The sequence below is a fragment of the Prionailurus viverrinus genome, chromosome F1, assembly GCF_022837055.1.
Source record: "Prionailurus viverrinus isolate Anna chromosome F1, UM_Priviv_1.0, whole genome shotgun sequence".
NCBI lineage: Eukaryota > Metazoa > Chordata > Mammalia > Carnivora > Felidae > Prionailurus > Prionailurus viverrinus.
The window spans coordinates 17,597,152-17,618,873 of NC_062577.1; the positions used below are offsets into that span (position 1 = coordinate 17,597,152).

The 21,722-nt window shown below is 36.9% G+C and overlaps 1 protein-coding gene across 4 annotated transcripts in view; it reads left to right on the plus strand.

Moving 5' to 3' along the window:
- Positions 1-21,722, plus strand: part of RASAL2 (RAS protein activator like 2) — a 355,403-nt gene that overhangs the window by 256,222 nt on the left and 77,459 nt on the right. For all 4 annotated transcript variants that reach the window (XM_047840334.1, XM_047840335.1, XM_047840332.1 and 1 more), the window contains exon 4: positions 13,783-13,889. In XM_047840334.1, coding sequence (XP_047696290.1) covers positions 13,783-13,889 — 107 coding nt within the window. The remainder of the gene's footprint in view (positions 1-13,782; positions 13,890-21,722) is intronic.

Consider the following 21,722-nt stretch of genomic DNA (forward strand, 5'->3'; position numbering starts at 1 on the left):
TCGGGCTCAGCACTGACAATGCAGAGCTTGCTTGGGATTCTCTTTCTTTTTCCCTCTCCTCCTCCCTCCATCTCTCTCCCTCTCCCTCTCCCTCTCCCTCTCCCTCTCCCTCTCCCTCTCCCTCTCCCTCTCCCTCTCTTTCTCTCCCCCTCCCTCCCTCCCACCCTCTCTCTCTCTTTCTCTCTTTCTCTCTCTCTGTCCTCCAAAACAAATAACTAAACATTTAAAACAAAAAACACAGATGGTAAAAATAAAATCCAACTATATCAGAAAACACAATGTTAATTGCCAGACTCGGTATCTTTTTCAGTGTTGTGAATGAGAAAGACATAAAGATCCAGGAAGATTAAAAGTAAAAGGTTTGGGAAGATATCTTTGGCAAATAAAAGAAAGCTAGCATAGCCATGAAAATGAGATGAAATCGAACTTTATGTCAAAACCATTATTAGGAATAAAGGAGGTTACTACATAATGATAAAATATAGAAATTATTAGAAAGATATAACAATCTTACATGCACCCAATAACAGTCTCAATTTATAAGGCAAAATTTGACAGAAATATAATGAGATTAATCTACAGTCTTATCTATAAAAATTAGTAAAGCTATAGAAGACATCAAAAACATAATAAACTTGGGGCACCTGGGTGGATCAGTCGGTTAAGCGTCCGACTTCGGCTCAGGTCACGATCTCACAGTTCGTGAGTTCGAGCCCCGCGTCGGGCTCTGTGCTGACAGCTCAGAGCCTGGAGCCTGCTTGACATTCTGTGTCTCCCTCTCTCACTGCCCCTTCCCTGCTCATGCTGTGTTTGTCTCAAAAATAAATAAACATTAAAAAAAATAAAAATAAACTTAAGTTAGTAGACATATATAAAATCCTGAATCCAACAATTATATAGTCTTATCATACACATATGGAATCTTCATGAAAACTGTCCATAGACTGGACCATAAATAAATCTCAACAAATTTCAAAGTCTTTATATCACACAGAATGCATTCTCTTGATCCTGGTTGAACTAAGATAGAAATTAGTAACAAAAATTTACTTTAAAAATCTTTGCTTTGGGAACTTTTAAAGTTACTTTTCTATGACTCTTTTGTCAATGAAGAAATAATAATGAAAATTGTAAAATGGTTAGAAGTGAACATCCTGAAAATGGTACATATCAAAACCTGTAGGATACTGTGAAATAATTATTAAGTGAAATTTACAGACTTAACTTTTTATATTGAGAAAGGCTGAAAACTAATGAGCTAATTAACCATTTGTGTCAACAAGTTAGAAATTATATATATATAATTTATATATATATTATATATTATATATTATAGTATATATTATATAATATATATATATATATATATAATATATCTCTAAAGAAAGTTTAGGGAGAGAAATGATGAAAATAATAGCAAATGATAATGAAATGGAAGACATAAATAAACATCATAGAATCAATAAAGCCAAGAGTTGTTTTATTAAAAAGTTCAATGAAAATACATAAAACTGTCAAGATTTGATCAAGACAAAGAGAAAGCACAAAGAAACAATGTTACAAATTTAAAAAGAGGGGTGCATAGGTGACTTGTTGGTTAAATGTCTGACTCTTGATTTTTGGCTGAGGTCATGATTTCACGGTTCATGCGTTTGAGCCCCATGTCGGGCTCAGTGCTGGCAGTGTGGAGCCTACTTGGGATATTCTCTCTCTCTCTCTCTCTCTCTCTCCCTCCCTCCCTCCCTCCCTCCCTCCCTCTCCCTCTCCCTCCCCCTCCCCCTCTCCCTCTCCCTCTCCCCCCCCATTAAATAAACTTAAGAAATGAAAAATGAAACACTATTACAGAAAATCAGAGACTTGAAAAATAGGAAGGAATCTATCATGAACAACTTTATGATATTTGAAAATTTAGAGAAATTAGGCATTTAAAGAAAGATGCAATTTTTTAAAATTGACTCTAGAAGAAACAGAAAATATAAGTAGGCTTGCAACTTATAACCATGAAAGAAATTGAATCAGTATCTTAAAATTATCACCAATTGTGGTTTGATTTCTTACGTAGCTTGACTTCCAAAAAAGAGTAATTGCTGGATTACACTTACATTAATATTTTCAATCAGTGACAATTCAGTTTTTCATCATAAATGAATTAATTGATATTCTGGTATCTAAATTGAAGAAGAAACTAAAAATCCTAGGAGCCCTGCTAAACCTTAAACGTGGCAGTTGAATCCCTATTGAGTCCCACAGGTGGTCAAGGTTCCCTTTGTGTTTAACTCTTACATCCTTTATTTAGAGGATTTCCTTAGAGAAAGAAAAAAAAAGTTCTTTCAAAATTTTCCTGATGGAGATGTACAAATAAAAAATTTAAGAAAATCAAGCTGAACAGATATCTAAAGAAAATGGAAATGAATAAGAAGAAACCAAGATTTAAACCTTATTATGTTTAAATGTGCTTCTTAAGGAAACCTGGAGATATGTGAATTTTCAAAAAGAATGATTCCTAGGAAACATCTCAAAACTTTTAAGCCTAAGCTCTCATGTAGTTTATTTATCAAGATCTCAATTATAGCTGAAGATTCAAATTAATATACTGTACATAAAAAGACAGTGACTCTTAAACTTGACTATATGGTTCACTTTAATTCCATATGTGAATTAAAATAACTAGAAAACTGATTAATAATTTTACTACATATTTAGTTGAACCATATGACTTTGTATATGAAATAATATTTTACCACTTTAACATACATAAAAGGGCAATTCTATATCACCCGATATGTTTATTAAAGGAGAAAAAAAGGTTGTCAGACTATACTGAACTATTTTTTAGTTGTTCAAATTTATTTTTTACTAATTATTATCTTTTATTTTGTTTTAGTACTCCTTGCAGACAAGCAAAATTTAGTGTAAATGGTTTATGAGAACATTGCATATTTAAAATTGAGAGAATTCTATTTACTAAAATTTGTTTTGTTTAAAAATTGAGGCAAGATCACTATTACTCAAATCTTAAATTATTTAAACCTCGTTCAAGACATCACTTGCAGAATACTGTATTGGGCAGGAATGTAGTTTGGTACCTGAAACTAAAGAACATATGATCAAGTAATATGAACTTCTACAAATGTATTAATTGGAAATCCAAGAAATGTCAATAATTAGAACTGGTTTTGTGAAAGTAGTTGAACTGACAATGGTATTGAAGGTCACCTAAGATTTGGCAGATAGGTGAAAACCATTAGCAAAATCAGACATAGGGAATGAATATGACCAGTTTGAGATCAAAGATCATCTGTCTAAGGCAATTTGTTGGAAGGTGCTGGCAGAAAAGAGGGACTGTGAAAGGTGATGCCAGGTGGTTTTTTTCAACCTATCTTAAGATCTCTAGGAAGGCAATTACATCAAGAAAGTAATGTTTTAGGGAAACTAATCTGGTAATGGCGAGCAGGATAGCTTTCAGCAGAAAAAGACAGGAGTCAGTGAGATCAGTTAGGAGAGTCCTGCCATGATCTGCATGAGAAGATAAAAAGTCCAAGACCAGGGTGATAGATGGTAGTGGAAATAAAATGGACAAAATGAAGCCAACAGACATTTTGAAAAGAGATTTGACAACGTTGGTGGCAGATGGGGGTACAAATCAACATCATCAACGGCTTCTCCGTCTTCTGATACCTTCACTAAGAATTGATATCCAATGTAAACATTTTTTTTTGTACAGTGCTATATGCATATTTGGCCCTTAGTACATGAATAAGTTCTCATCTGTGTATTAGAGGCCAAATATTTGTGTTTTCAGTACTTCAGTACTTTCTATTAATGCCTGTTTTTGGAACAAAACCCAAACTAGTCTTAAAAGTCCCTGGCATAATCAAGGACCAAATCTTTTTAGGTTTTTAAAGGTGAATACTGAAATCATGGTATGAATAAATCAAAGATTTACCCACAATTATTTATGAAAAATACTAATAGTGAGGACATATTAAGTCAGTTATAGAAAAAGTTTACAGTTCCTACATCTCTGTAAGTTAGAAGACAGTGTCTTCCAGAGTTGAACATAAAATATTATTCACCAAAATGAAGCTGTGAGATTAAGTTTTACAAATAACTCGATTGAAATGCTCAAAAACATCATTTTATGCTGAACAATGTTTTCTTAAAGATTATTCTTTGTAAAACCTAAGATCTTCATGCTATTTATCTATTTTTGTCTCATAGAATTGGCCTGAGTACTTATTCTCCACTTAGGTGTACTTTAGAGGGACAGGGTTTGGTCTTGTTTTTTTAACACTTCATTTTTTTAAGAGCAGTTTTAGGTTCATAGCAAAATTAAGAGGAAGGTACAGGGACTGTGCAGCCCCCTTCCCCCTCATGCACAACCTCTCCCATTACCAGTATCCCCCACCAGAATAGTAACATTGGTTATAGTTGATGAATCTGCATTAACACATCATAATCATCCAAGGTCTATAATTTACATTAGGGTTCATTTTTGATATTGTATATTCTTTGGGTTTGGACAACTGTATAATGACAGGTATCCATCATTACAGTACCACGCAGAGTTTTTTCACTGCCCTAAAAATCCTCTGTGCTCTATGTATTCATCCCTCCCACTAAGGTCAGGTTATTTTTTGGAGGACTTTTTATCACTTTTTAATTCAAGCAATCAGTATTAGATGTTTTTATAGGTTGTTTCCTGATTTGTTCACATTTTTCACCATTCCATTAAGCAAGACCCCTTTCTCCCTCTTTACCCCATTTCCTCACCTGTTTCTTGACTAGAATATTCTTATTAGCAACAGTGTTCCAGGATTGAGCATTTTCTTTGGTGGGCTTTTTTACACTAACTTACCCCTCTAAGAGAATGATTTAATTCTTTTTTTTTTATTTTAAGTTCTATATGTGTGGTGACAAATGTTAGAGTTATTGTGATCATTCACAATATATACGAATATCAAATTATTAGGTTGTACATCTGAAACCAGTATCAATCTGTATGTCCGTTATAATCCCTCAGTTAAAAAAAATTTTTTTTACAGTTATTTGGTTTTGAGAGAGAGAGAGAGAGAGAGAGAGAGAGAGAGAGAGAGAGAGACAGTGCGTGAGCAGGGGAGGGGCAGAGAGAGGAGACACAGAATCCAAAGCAGGATCCAGGCTCTAAGCAAGCTGTCAGCACAGAGCCTGACGGGGGGCTCGAACCCATGAACGGTGGTGAGATCATGACCTGAGCTGAAGTCAGACACTTAACTGACTGAGGCACCCAGGCGCCCCTATAATACTTCAATTTTAAAAAAGAAATGCATATCAGATTTACCTAGGAAACTTTTTGTAATATTTATGCCTAGGCTGTACTCTCCCCTTCCCCAAAGGTTGTAATTCAGTGGGTCTGAGTTGGGCATCTGTGTTTTTATTTATTTATTTATTTATTTATTTAATTTAATTTTATTTTATTTTATTTTATTTATTTATTTATTTATTTTTAATTTTATTTTTATTTTTTTAAAATTTACATCCAAATTAGTTAGCATATAGTGCAACAGTGATTTCAGGAATAGATTCCTTAGTGCTCCTTACCCATTAGGCCCATCCCCCCTCCCACACCCGCTCCAGTAACCCTCAGTTTGTTCTCATATTTATGAGTCTCTTCTGTTTTGTCCTCCTCCCTGTTTTTATATTATTTTTGTTTCCCTTCCCTTATGTTCATCTGTTTTGTCTCTTAAAGTCCTCATAGGAGTGAAGTCATATGATTTTTATCTTTCTCTGACTAATTTCACTTGGCATAACACCCTCCAGTTCCATCCACATAGTTGCAAATGGCAAGATCTCATTGTTTTTAATTGCCGAATAATACTCCGTTGTATATATATACCACATCTTCTTTATCCATTCATCCATTGATGGACATTTGGGCTGCTTCCATACTTTGGCTATTGTTGATAGTGCTGCTGTAAACATGGGGGTGCATGTGTCCCTTCCAAACAGCACACCTGTATCCCTTGGATAAAGGGCATCTGTGTTTTGATTAAAAGATCTACAGGGGCGCCTGGGTGGCGCAGTCGGTTAAGCGTCCGACTTCAGCCAGGTCACGATCTCGCGGTCCGTGAGTTCGAGCCCCGCGTCAGGCTCTGGGCTGATGGCTCAGAGCCTGGAGCCTGTTTCTGATTCTGTGTCTCCCTCTCTCTCTGCCCCTCCCCCGTTCATGCTCTGTCTCTCTCTGTCCCAAAAATAAATAAACGTTGAAAAAAAAAATTGTTTTTAAAAAAAATGATCTACAGCTGGGGCACCTGGGTGGCTCAGACAGTTAAGCATCTGACTCTTGATTTCAGCTCAGGTCATGATCTCACAGTTCTTGAGATCAAGCCCCGTATCGAGCTCTGTGCTGACAGGGTGGAGACTGCTTAGGATTCTCTCTCTTTCTGCCCTTCACCCACTCACACTGTCTTGCGTGCTCTCTCTCTCAAAATAAATAAACATTAAAAATAATAATAATAATAATAATAATAAAATAAAAGCTCTACAGCTGATTTGAATTCACAGCCAGGCTGGCAAATCACTGGTTAAGTGGAATGCAATGTGATAACGCATTATTTTTTTTTATTGAAATATAATTAACAGACAGTGTCATTATAGTTTCAGTGATTCTGTACATTACTCAGTGCTCACCACAATAATACAATGCTAAGTGACTTACCTCTCTTTAATATATGAAGAATTGTGTGTATGTTGTTAAAGCCCTTTGAGTTATTTTTAGGAAGAAGTAGGAAAATTGGGGTCTCCATGATTATTTATCTTATTTCTTCTCCATTACAGCATATTATACAAAACACAAGGAGAATAGGGTACCATGCATAGTAATTAAAAGTACAGACTCTAGATCCAGACTGTGTGAGTTCCAATCCTGATTCTACCTTTACCAGGTGTGCAAACATGGACAGAGTAATAGAATCTTTTCTTGTTTTCTTATCTGTAAATGGAGGCGATAGTTCCAGAGAATTGTTGTAATGATGGAAGAGATAACTCCTATAAAACACGTGGCATGTAATAAGGAATAATAAATGATAGTTTGGTGTTGCAGGTATGCTCGTTATGTTTTTATCATTATTATTAAGATCCTTGGTGGTTATCACTAAGAACCAGACATCTGCTTTGTGTTTGAATCTTAAGCTACCATGGAGACATCCATGAGCTGTTTTGGTTGAGACTGCTGTTTGCACTAAAGCTATTCTCTGCTATCCCATCCACTATCATCATGTGAAGTCCGAAGTTGAAGAAATGAAGTACTTGTCGGTGTCCAAACTCCTTGACCAGAGAGAAATCAATATATTCTCGTATTATATTAATAAGAAGGAATTTTAAAAATAACAATAATAATAATAGAGAATAAATTTGTTGAAGTAAAGAAAAGGTGGGGAGACTGAATGGCTTTACTTCCTGAGAATTCACCACGTTTGTGTACTTAGCACCAATTGGTTTGGATTGAAGTCAGTGTCAAGGGCATGCAAACTTGAAAGGTCGGCTTGTTTGAGTGAAGTCCTGCAGTCTAAGTGATACAAATTGGATAAATTAAAGTGGCTCTGGGGATTTGTATTTCAGAGCAGCTGAATGGTAGTGGCTGTCCTGTACATAGGCTTTAAAGCTGTAAAACTGGGATACAGCAGAAAATGTCCTACTGAAAAGCAGGTGGATGAAGTCTATAAACGCCCAGGTGCTACGGTGTTAGCAACTATATAAACGTAATATGTCATTTTCTTCTCTTTGTTCTTGTCACTTTTCCTTTACGACATTGTTCTCCAACTGAATCTTTAAGGTCCCATTGCCTTTAGGAGTCTTCCAGCGAAACACAAAATCTCATTCTCCTGAAGCCTTTCCTCTTTCACCTTTTGCCATTTGTTTTGAGGTCCTTCTTGACCGAATACGTACAGACCCATTGTCTAATAGTCTTCTTTCCTTCCTCTTTTTCCCTTCTGCTCCTGTGGGAAAGGAGTTCTAATTTAGAATTCACAGCATGAAGAGAGAAGTTCTTTGCTTATCTTATTCATTAATAACTTGAGCCACTGACATATCCTATCTTATTTATTGTCATCATTTACACAATATCAGGGCAAATAGACGATAGTGGAGTGGGCTCATTCGCAGCAGCACCCTGAAACTTCAGTGACGTGAATGCGTACACAAACACAGTTTGGTGTGTAACTTTCTGTCAGGCTTGATTGAAATGTTACTGATTTTTAAAAAGGTTTTTTTTTTTTTTTTAAATTTTTTTTTTCAACGTTTATTTATTTTTGGGACAGAGAGAGACAGAGCATGAACGGGGGAGGGGCAGAGAGAGAGGGAGACACAGAATCGGAAACAGGCTCCAGGCTCTGAGCCATCAGCCCAGAGCCCGACGCGGGGCTCGAACTCACGGACCGCGAGATCGTGACCTGGCTGAAGTCGGACGCTTAACCAACTGCGCCACCCAGGCGCCCCTTAAAAAGGTTTTTGAAGTGAACTAAAAAGTTCCCCTTTCTAGACTAGAATAATATTGTTTCCTAAATATAATAAATAAAATATTTATTTTTAAATAAATAAAACTTGGGGCGCCTGGGTGGCGCAGTCGGTTAAGCGTCCGACTTCAGCCAGGTCACGATCTCGTGGTCCGTGAGTTCGAGCCCCGCGTCGGGCTCTGGGCTGATGGCTCAGAGCCTGGAGCCTGTTTCCGATTCTGTGTCTCCCTCTCTCTGCCCCTCCCCCGTTCATGCTCTGTCTCTCTCTGTCCCAAAAATAAATAAACGTTGAAAAAAAAATTAAAAAAAAAATAACTTTAAATAAATAAAACTTGTTTCCTAAATATAATACCCAAAATATTAAAGGGGCCTGTGAATAATTATAATGGACAGAGCCTCCCTGTTCATTCATGTTTGATAATTCTGTGCACAAAATTACTAGAATTGACCCGGGTAGCCCTTCATCTGAAGTATTCAGGTACACGATATATGCCACACCGACTGCATCTGTGAACATGTAATGTTTTTCTGATCTGTCATAACTAGAGACTTTTGCTGTGAGAAGGGTATTTTGGTTCCTTACATCATTGTCCAACAAATTAAAACTTTAGAAGTATCTTTCTACATTTTGGTTATTTTTCATGTTGAATTTTCTGAAATTACTTTCACATTGGTAACTATTATTTTCTTCTTTTAAATTTGGCCCCACACTCATCCAAGAGAATAATAATTGTTACCACCTCAGGGGCCCAAAGATTAAGGCAGATCGATACCAGACCCAGCACTTCGCACAAAACACTCAATATTAGCTAAAATTATCATAAAAATACTTCTGCCTTAGACAAAGTAGTCACAAAAGAAGTGCCTAAATAACTTTTATAGTACATCTTTTTCTCTTCAAAGAAATTATTTTGAACCATTTCTTAACGATGGTAACTTATTCTAAGAGTGACACACAGTATCAGAATTCATGACACCTGAGCCCTGGTATTTATGTTAAGTGCGTGCATGTATGACATGATGGCAAACAAACTTTGGTTAAATATAACTGAAAAAAAAGGTAAATGTAGGAGCGCTTGGGTGGCTCAGTCAGTGAACGTCCGACTTGGGCTCAGGTCATGATCTCACAGTTTGTGAGTTCAAGCCCCGTGTTGAGCTCTGTTCTGACAGCTCAGAGCCTGGAGCCTGCTTCAGAGTCTGTCTCCCCCTCACTCTGCTCTTCCCTGCTCATGCTCTGTCTCTCACAAAAATAAATAAACATTAAAAATTAAAAAAAAAAAAGTAAATGTACTTGATGCTTATAGATATTTGGCCATAATGATAACAGATACAACAGATACCTTTCTCATTTAGGATATTTTCAGGGGCTTTTGGAACCTAACCCTCAGTTAATATGATAAACATTTCCCTTTACTCTCTTTCCAAACATACAATATTCCAGAATTATTTCAATCACACTCATTATTCAAACTCCTGAAAAGAAAATACCTAAGAAAGTGCCAGTAAATGTATCTCTCCATAGGGTTTCTCTGTGCTTTATTATACCTTTTGGTGAAATGTGTTTGACCAGGTGGTTTTTCATTTCACAGTAAAAACCTGAAGTCTGCACATATAGGCCTACAGAGTCTACGTGGTCTGAGCACACCTCCATAGTCTCAGGCTTTCTGCTGCTACTTACTGGTCCCTTACGCGCTGGCCTCCACGCTGCACTTTACTCCAGGAGCTTTGTATTGGCTCCCCCCTGCCCGCACTGTTCTTCCCTAATCAACCTACAAGGCCAACTTCCTCACCTCATCTTCTCAACGCAGCCCCACCCATTCACTGTAATTACTATAGTGAAATTACTACACCTCGTCATCTCCTTTACACTGTCCTGCTTTTTTGTCTTCCTTGAAATGCTTTCTGACATTTCTTCTCCATAAGTGAATTAAAGTCATGAACAGTACAACTATTAGGTTCTAAAGGCAGACGTTGACTTCTGTCTGTTGAACAAGCACATCCTTCACCAAAAGTGCCTTTGCCCCTATAATCATCCAGCAGAAAAGATGAAATGGCTTACACAGAATCACACAGATAGTTGGGAGAGCACCCAGTCGTTCGCTTTGTTCAATAATGTTCCCTGCGGAGCTACGCTGGAGGTTGTCTGTCATCATTTTAAGTTGTCACTTCATCTTGGTTCATACCCAGTGGCAAAGGAAATGAAGAGATAAATTTAAAACTTAACCAGGCTTTTCTATTTTATAACTTTTTGTGCCTTTCAATCTGCAGGTGGAAAATATCTTTAGAGGATGAGAAAGTGAATACAATGGTTTCAGACCTTAACTGAAACAATATTATAAGTCTCTGACTCAGTCTTAGAGAGTGAGCATATTTTAAAATAACTGTAATTAAATATTATGACTATGAAAGGAACACTAATTCTTATAGCAGGTGAAAATAATGCAGGCGTCTGTAACGTGAGTGGGGGCAGGGGAGAGAGCCGTCTAATTTTGGTCTACTGGAACCGGTATAGATTTTCCTTCTAACTCAGCAGAAAGGTGGCTTTAGGGGGATAGTAGCAGCTTTCCTTTCTGCTTGGAGATTTCAAGTTCAAGGTAGCTGGGCCAGTTTAATATGCAGGCCTGCCTGTGACTAATCCAGTGAGTTGTTAATTCGGCCCTTGCTGATGCTGCCACCATGGCTCTGAGAGGCCACTGGTGCTCGGGTATACGTTCCTTCGCTCCACTTTGAAACAATTCCGAATCTTCTGAAAACGAAAGAACTTGGGTATTCAAGGGCCTTTTTTTGCATCTGCAGATAAGTTGCCTTGTTGTGGGGGCTGAGAAAGTCAGGGAGTGTAGACTTCTTCTCATTGGCTCATGCAGCTTATTTCCTTCCTGTCTTTTCCCTCGTCAATGCCAATTGTTCAAACTTCAAGAAAAATTTAATTTCCTCTTTTTGAACCTAGTAATATTCTCTAAGCTACACCAGAGTTGTGATTTTTCTCAAGGTACAGAAAGAGAATCTAAAAGAGGAAGAGAAGTACAACAAGTAACATATTTGTTAGAGTTTAACATGTGGTTGCTCATTTTAGCCAATATAATTTCAAATTGTTAAAAGCACTGAAATATATTTATTTAATGAGTTCATATGCCTGAAAACTATAATTAGATGTTTGAAAGAAAATGAGGAAATGTTTCCATTTTTTTCCTTATCCAGAACATTAGAAATTAAGGAAAACTGTTTCCTGGATCATTTTAGTCTTGTTAATGGAGTTTATTTTCCTCCAAGTTTGGTTTCTCCATCAATTATTCAGAGATTAAAATATATTATACTGTAATATTTAATCTCATGTATCTTCTAATTATAGGTTATTATCAGAGGAAAGATGAGATTTTCTTGTGTCTTCACCAGACCCTCTCCCCACCAGCCTGCCCCCCATATATTAGAAATGCCTAACTTGGATAATCATTCTTTAAAGTCACGTTCCTAAAGTCTGAAGGTCTTGTTGTTTGGAGTGCTTTGCAAAGCTGGTTTGTTTAAATTTGGTGCTTTGTGCCATTGCCGTGAATTTTAGCTAATTGTACTGCCATTTTTTAGAAGTCATGTGTGCCTAATTCTGAAAATGGCTTTGTGCATTAAGGCTCATTTAACCACTGATGGTTAGAGAGAAGTTGAGAGACTTAACAGTTATTGCTCATAATTTTAAAACAGTGATAGCATGGGACTTTCTTGTACTGCAGGCATATAAGACGCTATGTTGGCAACCTCTGTCATTAGCAGTGTTGCAATTTGGCTTATGTCTTACTGGTCAAGATGTCACACAGAAGATATGTTTAGTTGTGGAAAGAAAATCAGTGTCCAGCATGCAAAGATGGTAATAGGGTAAGCACTTCCAATTGGATTTTCATAGGAGGGATTGATTTGTGTGCATTACTAGGTCTGTGTAAAATGGTGTCCTTTTGGCACTAGCTGAATATAAATTTCAGCAAATGTTTTTTTCTTGCTGCGGATTAGTGTAATACAGTGAAATTTTCTGTAACTGAGGGGAGGCAGTGGTTGGGCGTCTGCTAATAGCCTGAAAGTAACTAATGAGGATGTGCAGTCGGAACGATTGATTGAATAGCTGCAGTCCTGTGTGTTTCTTTCTCGCTTGCTCTCTCTGCAAGCTGTAGGGAGGGAGGGGGAAGAGCAAGACACAGGGAGGGAGCGAGAGAAAAAACGCTTTCTCTTAAGTAGAAGTAGCACGGATCCCAGGGGCCAGGAGGCCAGAAATGGAAGTTTAAACTGCATCTATCTTTTAAAGGGAGAACAGCAGGAATCAAAATGTCAGTCTCCGGAGTCACGATTTACTCCTTATTTTTTAAGATCTGGAAGATAATACAGAGTACTTTTTTTAGGATGTGTTTTTTTTCCTTGTCCATGTTGAGATTATCTAATGTTATCTGAGAAGCTGGATTCCTATATGTCTGTCAGTTGACGTGGAGATGGGAAGCAGTTGTGATAAAGGTATAATATGTGTATATCTATCATCTGTGTGCGTGTGTATGTGCATATATATATGCATATATTTATATCACTCTATGAAAAAAATGTTTAAATGTAACCTTAATATAGTGTACAGTAATTAAATTAGAAAATATCACATCATCTGCAAAATCCGAAGCTTGTTAGGTCAATTTGAACAGATTTAGGAATACAGAGTAAGATCTTAGTAAGGTCATATTGCCAGCACAAGGAGAAGCTGATCTATTTTTATATCTGCATAGGCATATATGTTATTTTATCCTAGCAGCAGCTTTCAGTCGCCTCATGGCCCTTTGGTTGCAGTCTGGTGAATCATCTTATCTGCACAGAACTGAACTTTGACCTTTGTGCAGACACCATCGAATCATGTACAACACAAGACTATATTTTGTTCACAAGAATGCCAAAATTGTCTTTGGATTCTGTTAACTCCTATGTTGCTGACAAATGGAGAAGTATATTCATGCACTGTGAGATGCGAATATCAAGTGAATTTATAGATCTTAAACATAGCTCAGAAAATGTGAAAATATTTTTTATGTGTGCACAGATGAAATTATAATCTGTCATGCTAAAGCGGATTCTTAACTGTGACCAGGTCTCCCTAGTGTCTTGATAGTTCGAATACCACAGAGAGAAACAGAGAAATCATGTGGAGATAGAATGTAATATGCCTTTAAAGGAAACTGATTTTTTGTGGGGGAGAAAACCCCCAATAATTTTACATTGTAGTCAAAAATCCTAAATTTCGGTTTCTTAATGATGTTTCTTTCTTCTTTTCCAGAGGTGCCGGCAGAAAGGTCCCCCCGCAGACGGAGTATCTCAGGGACCAGTACATCAGAGAAACCCAACTCCATGGACACTGTAAATACCTCACCCTTCAAAGTACCAGTAAGTGCTCCTCCTCTCTAAAAGATATTTTACTTTTCTCTCCTTTCTTCTTAGAGACAGTTACTAAGGAATCCACACATTTTGCTCAAGAATTTCTTTATAATACTGAAGTTACAGGACACAGTTATCAACTTATGTAGATTAACTGTGGTTAATGTCCACCACTTTGAGTAGAAGGTTTATTACATTTTAGGGAATAATTATTAAATTCAAATTCCTCTGACCTACAGAGTACAAATCTTTGCAGGATGCCCTTTTATGAAGTTACTAGTGAAAATCTGTTACCATTCTGTAAAGATGCTGGTAGGATTTTTTTTTTTTTTTTTTCACAAATGGGAAGAGTTTTTTGGTTTTTGGTGTTTTTCGTTTTGTTTTGTTTTGTTTTGTTTTGTTTTGTTTGCCTTGAGCTAGAGGATAAACAGTGAATGATGGGACTCATAAAGTTGCAGAGCAGATTATCGGAGAATTAGACGATTGTGAGTTCTATTCCTGAGACCTGGCCTGTGCTTTGCTTAAGCCATCTTTTGGATGACCATCTAAGTGCTTAAGAAATACCCTGGAAGAAATATTCCTTAAACTGACTAGGCAGTACTAAGAGTCAGTATTAAATATTGAATGCTGAGATCAGAAGGCTAGAAGCGATCAGGTCAGCTGACCAGCACTTGCAGTCCTGTTTTGTACCTTCTTGATATAACTCTGAGTAACCCAGATTTTAATCCATCCATTTTCTTTGCTTATTTAATAAGAAATATACTGCCTAATTATATCATTTCAGTAAAACTTATTGTTTTTAAACTTGAAAAGAGTAACTACCATGAAGCTGGTCATTATTGTAGGTACAATGGAAAACACTATAAAGTAGAAGTAGACTTTTCTATTGGGGGAAAAAAAGATGATTTTCTTTTAATTCAGCTAAGTTAATATGTTGTATTCCTTATTTATATATTCCACTACTTTTTATTTTTTTAAGTTGGGATAACTCTGTAGGTTGAAATGATATTTTGAGATATATAAGCTGGTATTCATTTATAAGTCAACCAACATGAATGTTTTATTTTGGATTAACTCTGAAGAGCAAGATTTCCCTTTATTGTCTCTCAGTGTCTTGTAGAGTTTTTGAATATCTGTTACTGTGTGACACCTCCCAAATGTTTACAGATTCTCTCATTTTTAAAGATCACAAGCAAGATTGGATTAATATTCTAACAATATTATGACGGAATGATAAAATATCAGATTTCGTTCCTTTTACTAAATTTCTTTCTTCCATAGACATAGCTTCCCACTTAAATGTTTGGGTACTTTTAATGAATGAAAAGGGCATTTTTTTTTTTTCTCTTCCCTCCCCTTCTTGTTTTCCTGATGAAACAGAAATCAAATATAGTGAAACTGACTATCCATACACAGTGTTTGGTGAAAAGGACTGAATTAGAATTTGTAATTTTCATACAAGCCTGCTAAAATAGAATGGTTAATTCTTAATTTTTTTTTTAAGTCAATAACTGAAGAAAAATATCCTTCTATAACATTCAAGTACTTCTATTGAATCTGAAGTTCATGACTGGGCTTTTTAAGTTTGAATTAATTAAGAACAATAATTTTCATTTGTATTTAAACAGTTGATAGCTAATTTGAGGTTTACCTTAATAATACTAATTACTCTTGAGTAAAAGTAATAAACCAATGATGCACATACATGATGGTGAGCACTCCTTTACAGACCATTTATTCAGCTGTTACTCTTCTGACAACCTCAGCCATCTCACAGATTAAGAAATATTGAAGGGGCGCCTGGGTGGCGCAGTTGGTTAAGCGTCCGACTTCAGCCAGGTCACGATCTCGCGGTCCGTGAGTTCGAGCCCCGCGTCGGGCTCTGGGCTGATGGCTCGGAGCCTGGAGCCTGTTTCTGATTCTGTGTCTCCCTCTCTCTCTGCCCCTCCCCCGTTCATGCTCTGTCTCTCTCTGTCCCAAAAATAAATAAACGTTGAAAAAAAAATTAAAAAAAAAAAAAAAAGAAAAGAAATATTGAAGGAAAGAAGGAGCCTCTGACTGGCAAACTGTAGTTCCAAAGACCATGCACTTAGCTCTCTAGGAGAATTTAACTATTCGTAAGTTCTTACCTAGGCAGTTATTTGAAAAATAACCATCAGAACACGTTGATTGTAATTTTTGAAAAAATGAAGTGAGTTGGGGGGGAGGAGGCAGAGGAAATGAAAAGCAAGGACTCATAAAAACAACCTGAATCCACTTATTATAAAGGCAAATAGCCCAGTGTTGCCATTGAACTACAGGAGTACCATTGAATTACAGGACACATGGAGAATAGTGAAGTAATTGACATTGATAATAATGATCCTGAATCATTAAGAAAAAGTGAAATTATATTTGTCATGCCGGTTTTTTTTTAAAAGTGTCACTGTGCAATATTGTGATATATATCCATTGAGAATATTTTAAATCTTAAAAATATCTATTGCTTATAAAACTTGTTATCCAGAAAAATATGGTTTGTGAAATACCTTATTCCCTGATGGCTCTAGATAAATAATTTATATTCTCTTAAAAGAAACCAAAATATGCTGTCTAAAAGAGGCAATGCGGTACTCAGATACCTGAAAATTCACAGTATGTTTTAAGTTTCCGTATAATACCAATAGCTAATGTGACTGACTTAAATGTAGTGCCAATTAGAATTGTGTCTAGCTTTCAGATCAACACAGAATGCTTTTGTAATTAATATCACAGTGGAGTCTGCATGTGAGAAAGCAGTAAGAAGGAACCAAACTTTGAGATACTTAACTAAGTTACTAATACAGTATCCCATGCTATTAGCATGATTGTTTCCATGGAAGTGATCCCTGTTAACTTTCTGAAGGGGCAAAAGTGAGATTTAAGCACAAGTACTTGTGATCCTAGGATTCATGTGTCTTTACTGTGCTGTAAACAGCAGGTTCGCAACTTATCAGGTGGACCCTCCAAAGGGCTTACTCTTCCCAGCTCCATTTTCAAGCAAATACTGAGGGCAGATAAGTAGTTTTTAGCAAAAGCCTTGACGGAAATTATTGACAGTGACACACTTCCCGAATGGTTGCTTTGGGCAAAGTATTAGTGATTCACCAATTATTGATACTTTCTTGGCACTAGGTCCTAGGGACACAGAAACGAACACAACAGAATTTTCCACTCCCAGAGAATTTAAAGTCTAGTAGTAAGAGACAGAAAAATGACCAGATTCATAAGGAGGTAGATAAGCGTGGTGACACAGATTTTTAACAATGCATTGTGTGAGCAAAGGCTTTTCCGGGGAGCCAGTATTTGAGCTGTTTCAAAGGCTGAATGAAAATAATTGACGGGAAGAAGAGTATCCCAGGCAGAGGCAATAGCAGTTTAGAAAGACACACTTCATAAAGTGACTGAGGCTTGCAGGGGATATAAGGGTTCAGTGAGCAGGAACCAAAAGGCATGTAGGCCAAAATGGCAAGAGAGAGGATGGGGAGGTAGGTTGGGGCAAGACTGGGAATGTTTGTTTGTCAAACTTAACTAAATTTGGCTGGCCATTTTAAAGCGTTAGAGATTTGTTTTCTGAAATATTTATCTTGGCTCAAAAGCTAAACCAGAAAGGAGCTAGCCATGGACTCTCCAAAAGGGCTTTCTTCCCAGCTCCATTTGTGTAAATACTGTGAAGTATTGGTAAATTTCTTGACTCTTCCCCAAGTGACTCTTTTTCCCCTTGCTACCGGCATCATAACTCAGGGCGACAAGTAAGGGACTGCTTGCCATTCAAGAGAAGGCCAGCCCTGCACCCACCCCAGGCTATCAGCTGTAGAGTAGTGGTTAGCTTTTGAGAGATCAGGAGAAGCAAGGGGGTAAGAGTCACTTGTATCCTGCTGACTGCTGCTGGATGTGGTAGAAAGGAGCCAGGGAGTAAAGATGGCAATGAGCCCAAATTAGGGAAACCCAAAACCTTTGTATATCTTTCCCATTCCCCAAAATGTATATTTTTATAATCTTAGAATGGATAGCCAGTACAACAGTCTATTCATGTATAATTCTTACTTAGTCTAAGCCATCTTTATGCCCGTGGTAGACAGACGAGTCAATAAGTTGAAATAAGCTGAAAAGTAAAAATAAACATAAGAGGGAACTTAGGTGGCCACTGAATCTATAGGTAAGTCAAGGTCTTGGTGTTTAGGAATTTTCAGTGCATTTGTACTTTTATCTAATCATAGGCATAAGGAGAAGCAGTGATCTGCAGGATACTTTTCCTGTTTCTTCTGTTCATTCCATATTTCTTTACCTTAATTCCAACTGTAGTTGTTTGTTTCTAGGTCCATGTCCTTCATTAGACAATAAATATCTCCTCTCATCTTTATAGCTACCTCAGTGCCTAACACAGTACCTTGCACACAGTAAGCACTCAACAAATAATTGTTTAATGGGTAAGGCATTCATGACTTACTGAGTGACCAGAGTCAAGGGAGTGTCTCACGTTTACTCTCTTAGTATTACTCATGATATCTCAGTCAAATGGATTACTAAACCTTTTAATAATCACCAAGCGATCCTTTGGAGTAAATGCGTGTACCTGTGCAAAAGAGTTACATGTTTTTCTTCAACCAAAAGAGATTTTAATATATATTTGGAATTCGGGGCTTTTTGGTATTTTATGTATATCGTGTAGTCTGTGTCTACTTACACTGGGAAGTGTAACTAGATAGAAACCTTTATTTAATGTTTTGTTTCTGTGGATGTTTCTTTGAGCCCTTTACGTGTCATATATATGTGTAAGCTCACAGTGTTTTTGCAGATCTGAGTTTTGACTATTAGCTTCTTCAGGAACACTTTTAGTTATTTGAGTCGTTTTTGCCTCTTTTTAAAGATGCTATTTTTCATTTGTTTCTTTATCATATTGCTAGACTTTTTACATTTGTCACATTTGTGCTTTCCTTTAAATAAAACATCCATTGTATGGTTTACACATTGTTAAAACTATATTCAAATAATATTTACAGGGGTAATTAGGAAGAAACGAGTAAACTAATGAGTTATCCAGGTACTTAAATTTAATTCAGAAAGGAAAAATGATCACGCCTTGTAATTGTATATATTTGTTTCCCATTGCCGGAGTGTTTGGAACAGCTTCTTTCTTTAATGTTCTATTTATAAAGTGACTATTGATATTTATGATTTTTATATCACTTCTCCTTAGACGATGCCATCCATTTAGCTTTGGCTAAAAGAAAGCGGCTTGTGTTCCGGGCCAGGTGCTTGGCTTAGTGTTCTCATTTCCATAACACAATGGTCTGAGTTGGCCTTCCATGTAAATGTAACACAATGCAGTCGCAGCTGCTTCGTTTGTATTAGCTTTGAGCTTGGCTCTGAAAGAATTCAGGCACTAAAATTTATGCCAAGACAACCAGAAAGCATAGTTGAACTAAGGCAGTAGCTGACTGTTCCTTTGTAACCTTTCTTGTTCCTGTGACAGTGACACCTGAGCATTCCCAATCAGATAGAGTAGATACAAAAGATTGCCAAAAGATGAAAACTTGGCATAGTTTTTTAAAAGAAGTAAAGCTTTAGAATAATAAATGTAGATGGAGTTAAATTCTTGTGTAAAAAGAAATGTTACATCCTTTCTTAAGTATCAAGATGTCAGGCTCAGTTGGTATTGGTCTCTGTTTTGAATAGAATCCTCAATAAGATCCTTAATAAGATTTTTGTTTTTCCAAGTTAAACAAAGAGACAGAGCTTCATGCCCACTTGATAAAGATCAGATAGGGGTGTCTGGGTGGCTCAGTCAGTTAAGCGTCCGACTTTGGCTCAGGTCATGATCTTGCAGTTCATGGGTTTGAGCCCCACACTGGGCTCTGTGCTAACAGCTCGGAGCCTGGAGCCTGCTTCAGATACTGTGTCCTCTCTCTCTCTCTGCCCCACCCCTGTTCTCTCTCTCTCTCTCTCTCTCCAAAAAAATACATAAAAATTGGGAAAAAAAAAAAAAGATCAGATAGTGTTCATTGTCAAAACCAGTGGTTTTCAACTCTGGCTATTCCTAAATATCACCTAATGAACATCCACCCCCCCCTCCCCAAACAAAACCTAATGCCTGAGCTCCACCTCAAACCAGTTAAACCAAAATCTCTGAACTAGAACCAAGTATTCTGTATTTTTTTTTAAACTCCCAGATGATGTACCCAGGGTTGAGAACTATTTGTCTAAATGATTAGTTAATATGTTAGGAACCGATTTTTTTTTCTTATTTTAAAGAGAACACAAGTTGGGGAGAGGGGCAGAGGGGAGAGAGAGGGAAGGAGGGAAGGAGAGAGAGAGAGAATCTTAAGCAGACTCCATGCTCAGCATGGAGCCCAACGCGAGTCTCTATCCCATGAACCTGGGATCATGACCTGAGCTGAAATCAAGAGTCAGATGCTCAACCAACTGAGCCACCCAGGCACCCCATATTAGGAACCCATTTTAGTTCATGTCTTTTCTGTGGACATCATTTCTTTTTTTTTGTACCTTTAGGTCTGGCATAAGAAACTAATAAGTGATATTTTTTCAGTGGCCTGCCATTGCTTACAAATTGCTGCATTGTATATTAGTTGCCCTTCCAAGTGTTTGACACAGTCCATTTGAACGACAAGTATAAATGTACAAAATACAAAATAGTGACCTCTGGCCAGCCTAAGAATCTCAGTCTCAGGGGTGAAATAATCCATTTTAATTCATAGTAGCCATGGTACAGTGCCATTTCAATTTTTGTATTCCTCATTGTAGTTGCATTCCTGGGCACTTAAAGTTCTGTCTTCTGCTACTTAAAGATTCTGTATCCAACTTCTCTTCTTCCCTTTACTGACCATCTGTGTGGAGTTAAAATCCAAAGTAGGATCACCCTGCAGTGGTACCTCTTTTTAATAGAGAATATATTTATATTTATATATATATACACGAATATATAATACATGAATATATTCATATTATGTCTATCAAAATAGTACTACCACAGGTAAAAATAATATAATAAACATAAGAATGTCAGAAAAGAAAAATTATAGCCTGAGGGTGTTAAATATTAACTATACCTTTAAATCACTTTGTAATCAGGAGGGGTATAAATTTTAAAGTTTTTAATAATAAATACCCTAGAATCTATAACATTTGAAGCAGAGAAACAAAAAAAAAAAAGGTATAAGGTTAGATACAATCCCTTAAGGGAGATAGAAAGGAGATAGCAAATACCCAGAGGAAGAGGGAACCAGAATGGCAGGGAATATGGCCAAGATTCTAAACTTGAAAGAATCAAAGCATGATGGAGACTCTCCTCTGTCTATGGTTATTCATAAACAGATTTGCAGCAGTGGTAACTAGAGGAGTTTCCAGTGTCTCTTGCCCAGGAGAAGAGGGCCATTTGAGAGAGAGAATGAGATGAACTCACAGCTCGTTCTTATGGATAGAATACTACAAGGGCTAATGCCCACTTAAAGTACATGTAATTACCTGCTAAGTATAACTGGTATTAGATGCTTTCCTCTTTCACAGAAGTTAGGAAGCTAGAGATATAGAAATGAAACCTTGCCAACTTCTCAATTTTGCTAGTGTTAGCCGTACCGAAAGGTGTTTTTGTACTTCTTGGCTATACCTATACTCTGCAGGCTACAAGCATTGCTGGTAAACAGTAACACCCTTGAGTGCCTTCCTGCTGTCACGCCCATTAATTCTAGAACCAATGCCAGTACCATTCCACTGGATTTTTGAATGTTTATTTTATATTAAGCATCTACTAATTTCATTTGAAAATAACTTTATTCCCAGGTTATTATTTGATTATAATATCAC